The sequence below is a fragment of the Cydia splendana genome, chromosome 9, assembly GCF_910591565.1.
Source record: "Cydia splendana chromosome 9, ilCydSple1.2, whole genome shotgun sequence".
Taxonomy (NCBI): domain Eukaryota; kingdom Metazoa; phylum Arthropoda; class Insecta; order Lepidoptera; family Tortricidae; genus Cydia; species Cydia splendana.
The window spans coordinates 5,518,312-5,527,464 of NC_085968.1; the positions used below are offsets into that span (position 1 = coordinate 5,518,312).

At 42.4% G+C, this 9,153-nt stretch overlaps 2 protein-coding genes across 2 annotated transcripts; both read right to left on the bottom strand.

Annotated features, from left to right (window-relative positions):
- Positions 1-666: 666 nt before the first annotated feature.
- Positions 667-4,009, bottom strand: LOC134793444 (uncharacterized). The gene is made up of 3 exons (XM_063765023.1): positions 3,790-4,009; positions 3,151-3,236; positions 667-1,041 (listed from the first exon to the last, which is right to left on the bottom strand). The coding sequence occupies exons 1-3, from the start codon at positions 3,875-3,877 to the stop codon at positions 682-684; spliced, it is 534 nt and encodes a 177-aa protein (XP_063621093.1). The 5' UTR covers positions 3,878-4,009; the 3' UTR covers positions 667-681.
- A 1,660-nt stretch (positions 4,010-5,669) lies between these two features.
- LOC134793434 (probable cytochrome P450 6a13) lies at positions 5,670-8,188 on the bottom strand. Its single transcript, XM_063765006.1, has 2 exons — positions 6,819-8,188; positions 5,670-5,932 (listed from the first exon to the last, which is right to left on the bottom strand). The coding sequence occupies exons 1-2, from the start codon at positions 8,176-8,178 to the stop codon at positions 5,760-5,762; spliced, it is 1,533 nt and encodes a 510-aa protein (XP_063621076.1). The 5' UTR covers positions 8,179-8,188; the 3' UTR covers positions 5,670-5,759.
- Between the last annotated feature and the right edge of the window lie 965 nt (positions 8,189-9,153).

The window sequence follows — 9,153 nt, forward strand, 5'->3', positions numbered from 1 at the left end:
TATCGAAACATTTTCGCGCTCGCTTCGCTCGCGTTTTAATAACTTTCTAAGATGTGATAAAGGTGACATTCGGGTGGCGACTACAGCAGCATTACTCTGTTGCAACGTTACTGCTGCAGCACTGTCGATTTTCGTGATAAAATGATGTAACTGATTTCCATACTAAAAGTAAAAATGTACAACTGTCTATCAAATTGCGTTTTTTATATCGAAAAATTTTCGCGCTCTCTTCGCTCGCGTTTTCAATCACTTTCTAAGATATGATAAAGGTGACATTCAGGTGGCGACTGCAGCAGCATTACTCTGTTGCAACGTTACTGCTGCAGCACTGTCAATTTTCGTGATAAAATGACGTAATTGATTTCCATACTAAAAGTGAACATGTACAACCGTCTATCAAATTGCGTTTTTTATATCGAAAAATTCATAACGATTTTTTCTTACAGGCCAATTCCAACGTACACTGATATCAGAATGACATATAACTGATGTAAGATGTACGATAACTAAAATAATATGATTCAAATATTATTATGATGTTTCTGACGAGGTACGTTCGAACTGGCCTGTTAGTTATCACAGTATACACATCTAGTGGCTCTTTGTAACAATGACTTTGGCGACACTAAAAACCCTTGAATTGAAATAATACCAGAAAGAAACCCAAATTGGTGAATTTCATCACATTTTATCGACCACCCTTTTATTGCTCAAATCATATAGCAAATTCTGCTTAATCTCATTATAATCTAACAGCTTTTTCTTTTCGGCGTCTTCTTTCTCCCTAGTCAAAATACCGCAGCACCCCACGCAATCCAAGCAGGTTGCATAAGGTTTGATGTTTAGCTCGAATGGCCACTGGTCTTGGCAGTGTGTTCGCTTGAAGATGTCTTCGTTGATGAGGCGGGACAGCCAGAAGTAGTTGCGGGCTCGTTGGAGCTCGTCGGAGGCCACGAGGCAGGCCTGAACGGCGCGCGACGCGACCGGGTCCGAGTCGCATTCCGTGTTGAATAGCAGATTGCGGATGTTACAGCGGAACACCTGGAAGACAATAATATTGTATAAGTTGTTTAAGAGGGGGGCGTAAAGCCAGGAAATTAGAAAGAAACAAAAGATTAGGCGCGCCGCGCGAAACTTGCGACGGAAGATTTCGCGATCGCGCTGGTTTTGAAGTTTTTCCTCAATATCCCTAAAAGTATAATTCCGTTTCAAAGTTTGCTTGTTAAATACCTTTGGCTATGTCATTAGCTATTTTATACTAAAATTATACTGCTATGGTATGCAGGATAACGATATACGAATTGAAAATAAATGAAAATTAGACATGATTTCGTGATTTTCAGGGTTCCGTACCTGAAAAGGAAAAAACAGAAACCGATCGAGCAAACTTTAGCATCTTAAGGTTTTTTTAGAGTCTGCCCTTGCAAATATAGTCCAGTTTCAAAGTGATTTTTTTCATGGCATTTGGCCATGGTTAAAACGTGTAAAAAACCAATATAAAAACTACAACTTTTTGGGTGAGCTCGCTCTTAAAAGTGATCCGACAACAGTTTTTTTCGTATTAAGTATACCCAGCACTAAACCCAGCTCAGACAGCTCAGTAGATTCGACGTGACGTTGCCACACGACATAAAAAGCTGATAAAATGAGAAAAAATCTCGTGCTCTTCTACCCAGAGTGCCACGCCACGAGAGATCAGGTAAGTAAAAAATGTTCGTGGCGTAGATACACAAAGGGATGTTGAATGATGCTGAGAAGTAGAATCTAATCTCGCTCTGTAAAAGTAGCTATCTCTTTATTATCAAATGTTTATCATGATAACAGTTAGCACATAAAGTGTATTTATATTGTCTATATCGCAACAAAGGCACGTGGTAGGTAGTGAGCAGGTACCTATGTAAGTATATTCCGCTTAATCCAAAGATAATAGAGTGTATAGAGATATGTGTATATCAGTGAAAGAATAATGATCAAAGTCAAATGGCGTTCTAACAGGTTTAATCTTCTGTCGAAAGATGGCAGTAAATGTACTGTAGCTCTCTACATAATTTACTATGACAGTAACTCTCTATTTCAAATTCTCTTTGGCTTAATCTTAAAGGTGCGTCTAGGGCTAGCGAAAGTAGCGAATACGTTGCGAGTGCGCACGCATATTAGCGTTGGCTAGATCTGGGCTATAACCGCGAAAATCGAAGTTCGCAAATTGCGGGCATCTTTCTCTGTCACTCTTATTACGCCTTCATTGGCCATCGGGTCGCCACTTTCCCGAATGAAGGTTGAGGAAGGCGATGGGTGAGATACAGTGAGACGCCTCATTCTGCTCTCGTATGTTTCTTTTCTCTTAATGAATGTATTAATTATACAGGATATTGACTCTTGGAGACCCTATACATCTCTAAGGATAACTTGATAAACTATATAATCTTATAGTTCTGACACCTAGAGACATTTACATATAAATATTATAGATTTTTTTTTCTGTTTTGTATCTGTATTTTGTATGTAATTCGACATTAAGAGACCATAATATATACATCTATTAGTAATTGTAATACGTTAGATTGAATTGTTAGTTTTATTTTATAAAATTGTTGATGTTATTATTTTTGCTTGTATTTTGTATGTAAATTCAATGTTGACGTGTAAAAATGCCCTTGTGGCCTATTTGCTGAATAAATGTTGATGATGTTTGATGTTGATTGGAGTAAAAGAGAAAGGTCCCCGCAATTTTCGAATTTCGGTTTTCGCGGTAGCCCCTCTGAGGGCCTACCACGTTCGACGTGTTGCCTCCCTGTTCCACTTACGTACGAATTTACAAGTTCGACAGAGAGGCAACACGTCGAACGTGGTTCGCGGTAGGCCGTCTGGATGCACATTAACGAAATTAGGCCGTACAGTACCTTAGGTAGGTACTGTACCTATGGCCAGGAGTGGCTCACGCCTCACGCCGCGATTTCGTCGCGTCGCAACAAGTAGCTACAAGTACATCCGTTCCACACCAATTTTGGTGGCTAGCCATAAGCCGCGCGTGACGCTGTCGCCACCCAGCGGTCATATCTGTCCTAATCGTAACAGACGCGTTTTGTTAGAGAGTGAGTCTTCTGTACCTAGTACTATTATTTATTCTGTGCTATGGCGTACAATACATACCTCGTAACCCATGATCTCGAAAACGCAGTAGTTGATGTACTCTACCGGGTTCAGGTCCACTCGATAACCTAGCCGCCGGAGTTTATCTATAATTTAATAGTCGAACATTATTTATTCGTACATCAATTATTTCAAGGTACCTACTATCTAAACCATGGTGGGCAAAGTACGGCCCGCGGGCCGGAGCCCGCGAATGGATTTTATCCGGCCCGCCGCCGGTCCTATGAAATAATTAATATATACTCCTTATGGCATTGGCCCACGATTATCACAAATTAAAATAAATTTTGGCTAGAATTCTGGGCTCCACTTAAATTTCCTAAACTTTCTGGCCCCCCATGAAGAAAGTTTGCCCACCACTGATCTAAACTTTTGACCGAGCGACTGCGAATATAAATGTAAAAAGCGCTACAATTTCTCAAAAACTCTGCTGGCTGAAGCCACTCACTCAAGTCTTGTCATGTCATCATGTCAAGTCATGTGCTAGAAGAGAGGCGAATTTAAGGTGCGTGGTTTTGCCAACCCTTGTTTTCAATGAATTGCACCATTGGGTATGAGGTATGAGGACAAGACAACAGCCCCCTCCATACTCGTGCGATTCGCACACGAGTGTGGAGCCGGCTAATCGTATGAACTCACCCCTAACACCTTTTAATTTAGCAGGTTTATGCGAGGTAGTGTGAAACGCCTCGCAAGGCCCGTAATGAATTTTCACGTACTGCGTCATTGGTACGCCAATAAACGTTGCCCGAATACAAGAGACATTGATTTTAGTTACACTATACGATTTTAAACATATTAACAGTTTCTACACGAAAGTATTAAATGTATGTATTACGTTGACAGCGGGCCATTGATAATGTCGTAATGACAGTGACTTTAATGGAATGAAACCTACTCGTTTCGATTCTATAGCCGTAAGGCCCCGTTCGCACGGCAGCTTTTTCAACGCGCGTTAAAAAAGCGTTTGAATGACACAAATGGATAACCATGTATGTATTCACACGAAGGCGGTTTTTAAGCGCGGCGCTTTTTTATCGAGCACTGTTCGATTTTCGGCGTTGAGCGTTGGCGTCAAATTGAATAGACCATACGGAAATCCGTGTATATGTTCTCACAAGCGTTGAAAAAGCGCCGGCGCTGCTGTCAGTTGGCTGTCAAGTGTCAATTTTTGGTGTCAATCGTCAAGATTATTATTAGTTTCACCTTAAAAATGTCAACGTATGCTTACAAATTCCTGAAATATTCAAGCTATATTCAAATAATACGTCGTAATAGCAAATAAAGTATGGCTTTGCTGAGATGCGTACGTGGCAGTACGACTCACAAGTGATTTTTAAGCGTTCATATGAACACAAATATTGGAAACGGTAAAAAAGCGCCAACGTCGGGTTTTAACGCAACAACGCTTTTTAAGCTGTCGTGCGAATGGGGCCTAATGGGGTTGGCCGGTGGAAGTTTTTAGCAGATGGCGCCATCATAGCTTGCCCCGTCAATCCCTAGAATTGTGTCAAATTTTTGTTTTTTTAATACCCTGGATGCCAGCTCTTTAAGCCAAATCTCATAGAAAAAGGGGCAAGCTATGATGGCGCCATCTAGGCAAACCTTTGACAGTTGCCAACCCCATTCCGATAGGTTTTTAGGCGAATTGGAGAGCTGACATTGGTGCCCGCCGACCCGGGGCACCATTCTTAATGGTGCCCCGGGTTAAGGTAATTTCCCTTAATAGGGAGTATTACTGCAATGTTTTGCCGTCTGAGTGCAGGACTAAGTCTAGTAAACCATAGAGTAACTTAAACATACTAGGCCTTAAACAGTTTTTTGACAAGTTTTCACTATGACATCGATGCATCAAGGCGATTTGTTTCAAGTTTGTTTACAGGTGGCCTACTGGGAAAGGTGAAAATCTAATATTTTTTCAAACGCAGAGTGCGTTGTTGATGTCACGACCATAGGTTATTTTATCTGAACCAATTGTTATACATTCTCCTTATACTCGCGTGGCCACTCGTGGGTAAAAGGTGAAAATCATTAAGTATGACTCTTTTATCGTCTTTGTCATATATTCGCTTTACTTCATTAACAAGCTTTTATTAGGTCGACCTGATCATCTTCCAAGGATCGTAGCGTCATGAAAGTTGGCAGCTGTATGTAGTTCTGATGACAATACAATAATATGGTACTGTCGAACTGATCTGATGATGGAGACAGGAGGTGGCCATAGGAACTCTCGACCTAACTATGTAATGGAATCTAAGGTAACTAATTTAACCATCTTCCAAGGATCGTAGCGTCATGAAAATTGGCAGCAGGGGACCATTGAGCCCCCTGACTGTCCAATGGTCCCATTCCTGCCCTAATCCGGTCTAGGCGGCCACACATATCGGGATTCGTCGAATATTAGCGATTCGGCGTCTCTCGCTACCCAAGGAAAATGAAAGAGATGACCCATGTTCACATTTTTTGACGTAGATTTTGACATTTCCATAACGAAGACATCCACATAATTATATTGTAGTGTCAAGCTTACATATTTATGTGCAATTATTCCGTTTAATTGAACAGCAAAAAAACTACGCTTCGCTTATTTTTTAAATCTTGATTCCGACTTATTGGTCCCTAACAGTAAGCTGGAGCGGTAGGCCTCCCTTCACAGCCTGTATGACGTTAGACCGCGAGTTCAGCGGCGGCACCTGCTTGGTGGTCGACGCTGGTGCCACGCTACACGCCTGCAGGACCGCCGCCAGCCCGGCTAGCGACTGCATCTCGCCCAATCTCGATCCTGCACACAGAACATTATAAACTTTAAAAAAGCGGCCAAGTGCGAGTCGGACTCGCCCATGAAGGGATCCGTAGCAGCAAGTAACAGAATAAAATTGCAGTTCACGATTTATGACGTATTAAAAAAAACTACTTACAAGATCTCTTTCAAACCAATTTTCGGTGGAAGTTTGCATGGTAATGTACATCATATATTGTTTTAGTTTTATCATTCTCTTATTAAATATTATTAAAAACCTAAATGTTATTAAAAACCTCAATATCATTTTTGAAGACCTATCCATAGATACCCCACACGTATGGGTCTGATGAAAAAAAAAAATAGTTTCTGTTCTAAGTATGGGGAACCCCCAAAATTTATTGTTTTTTTTTTTCTATTTTTGTGTGAAAATCTTAGTGCGGTTCACAGTACATCTACTTACCAAGTTTCAACAGTATAGGTCTTATAGTTTCGGAAAAAAGTGGCTGTTACATGCGGACAAACAGACAGACAGACAGACATCACGAATCCATTAGGGTTCAGTTTTTTGCCATTTGGCTACGGAACCCTAAAAAGTAGGTACCGACTCACAAAAGAGTACATACGTAATTGACCGAGGGCTTGCACCTTCGCTATTCGCTAACGCTCCGTTTCAACTCGGGCAAATTATTGCTGCTGATAACTCAGACGAGCGACATACACGCACGTATGTCACGAAGTCAGGGCGTCATTTCCGCCTACATCATGCCGACGCCTTAAAGCCAACGAGTCCACGACATGGGTATTTGGGTTTAGATACTTTACAACACGATTGTTAAGGAATGTTATCAGTCAGTCATCATCAGTCGTAGGACTCGTAGATAGGTACCAATATCACTAACTATCTACACAAGTTCCAGTGCCTTACCTATACATGCTCGGGGTCCATCACCGAAGGGCAAATAAACAAATTTATGTCGCTTCTTTACTTCTTTGGGACTAAATCGCTCTGGCCGAAATTCTCGCGGGATGTCGAAGTATTTCTCATCATTCTGCAGCGCTTCCAACGGGATTACGATCCTCACTCCGGGGTCCACGGTCAGCCCCAGCTCAGGGAACGTGTAAGGCCGAGCACACACGCGGTTCAGCACGCCCAGCGACGGAAACATCCTCATCGCCTCCTTGAAAGCCATGCTTAGCAGCGTCATCTCCGCCACGGCGTCGTAGCACAACTTATCATCATATTTTCGAAGCACTTCATCGATCTCCAATTGAATTTTTAATTGTAATTCAGGATTAAACGCGAGCTGGTGCAAAGTATAACTTGTGGCCGACGAGGACGTCTCAAAACCCGCGGCAAAGAATATGAACGCTTGGGCCGCCATCATTTTCAAATCCATTTCCATCTCCACCGTCACAGACGTACCGTCCGGGTTTCGGCGCTCAATTGATTCCCCTACTATCTTTCCCTTACCTTCTAACTCCAGGAGCAGGTCTATAAAATCATGGCGGCCGGAGGGCTTGCATTGTCTAACTTTTCTTACATTCTTTACGAAACTGAAAAAAGCTTCATTGATTTTCCGATCAAATACACGTATATAACATCTTAGCGGAGGGATAAGTTCCCTCATAATGTGCCTTATTAAGGCTGAGAGCGGTCTGGAAAAAATGAGCTTGCCGATCTTTCTGAAGTGGGAGTCGTCGTTGTCGAGGGAGTCGGTCTCGACGCCGAAGCCGCAAGCGCCGATGAACTCGGTGGTGAAGCGCGCCATGAGCTCGCGCACGTCGCAGGCGCCGGGGCGGGCCGCGGCCTCGCGCGCCACGCCCTGCAGCCGCTCCGCGCACCGCACCACCAGCGGGAACATCGCCTTCAGCCGCGCGGTGGTGAACGCCGGCGTCAGCCGCTGCCGCATCAGCTTCCACAGGTCGCCGTCTGCGTGGAACAGATTCGCGAGCAACGGATCCAACTCCGGATTCCTTCCGAGCCCTCGTCGATAGAAATATGCAAAATCATTGCTTAATATGTTTCTCACTATATCTGGGTCTCTTATGTAAAGCTCGGGAGTAGATCCTCTGTAATATCCTACAACTTTCTCATCAGGATACCGGTTGTACAAGTCATTGGCTACCTCTGTAAAGCTTTGCCACCCGCAGAAGCCCTTGAAGTTGTTTCCGAACAGGAACACGGGCGGGTCGTGCTTGACGTTCTTCTTGGCCCAGTAGTCGTGGTTCCGAATACCGAAATAGTACACAAGAACTGCCAGCAACGCGAGCAAGACAAGAATCATGTTTACTGCTTGCAAAACAAAAGATAACTGAGTCAGGTAATTTCAACGGAAAGCAACAGTATAATATTAAAAGATAATGTTATTTACATTTATTTACAACCGTATGCTTTAATTAAACATTAGATCCTCTTATGATGCGCTTGACGTTTTGTTATAGAAAGTTGAACGTACGAGTATAGTGGAAGATCCCGCTTTGAATCGGCTACCAGTCGTTAAGACATCGAACGACTTTAAACATGAAAACAGATTATCCCATTGAATCAATAAACTATGTAACGTGCCTTTCTTCTCTATATAGAAGAAAACTTAACTTAAAACTTTCTGAGAAACTTAAAAAACAATCCGTTTACAACATGATTTCCATCACACCAATAAAGGCTCTCTTTATCCTTCAAAAACTGATGAAAAAATTGCATTTTATCAATAAGAGTAAAAATAAGCTTACAGGCACTGGCTGCCTTCATGAATTGTGGTGTCCTGGAGGTTGGCAGCGTTACCTGTGACCTAGGGGCACCTAGGGGCCTAGTCAAATTGACAATCGTACATAAATAGACAAATGTCAAACGAAAAGTAAAAATCGTACTAAAATATCGGGATGACAGATGCTACGAAAAATCACGTGATCATTTACATACATTATTTAAGTTTCTCCGTTTCTCCCAACGATTAAATTGCCAAACTTATTCTACAGCCAAGGCGCTGGGAAATCTCGTGTAACAAAAATTTCGCACTGGGCCCCCACGGTCCCAGAGTTCCGACAGCATTACCTAGGTAAATTCCAAAGCTATTCCAGTCACACAAAGAATGTGAAGGGTAAGATGAGAGTCGCCCCTGTGACTGGCCTGAGGAAATATAAATCACTCAGCGGAAGCCCCGACGTCTGTGATTTAATGAAGCTTACGAATTATTTTGTTCATCTTGATAATATAAATTGAAGTTAAAAAAAATGGCGGTATTTGCAGATGGGACTGGGCG

Bases quoted from the DNA above. Each gene is read 5' to 3' on its own strand.
- LOC134793444 (XM_063765023.1), bottom strand. From the start codon at position 3,877: ATGACGCAGTACGTGAAAATTCATTACGGGCCTTGCGAGGCGTTTCAC. The intron at 3,237-3,789 runs GTGAGTTCATAC...ATTAAATTATAG, and splicing joins TAAATTAAAAGGTGTTAGGG to ATAAACTCCGGCGGCTAGGT. The intron at 1,042-3,150 runs GTATGTATTGTA...ATTGTCTTCCAG, and splicing joins TCGAGATCATGGGTTACGAG to GTGTTCCGCTGTAACATCCG.
- LOC134793434 (XM_063765006.1), bottom strand. From the start codon at position 8,178: ATGATTCTTGTCTTGCTCGCGTTGCTGGCAGTTCTTGTGTACTATTTC. The intron at 5,933-6,818 runs GTAAGGCACTGG...TTCTGTGTGCAG, and splicing joins TGGACCCCGAGCATGTATAG to GATCGAGATTGGGCGAGATG.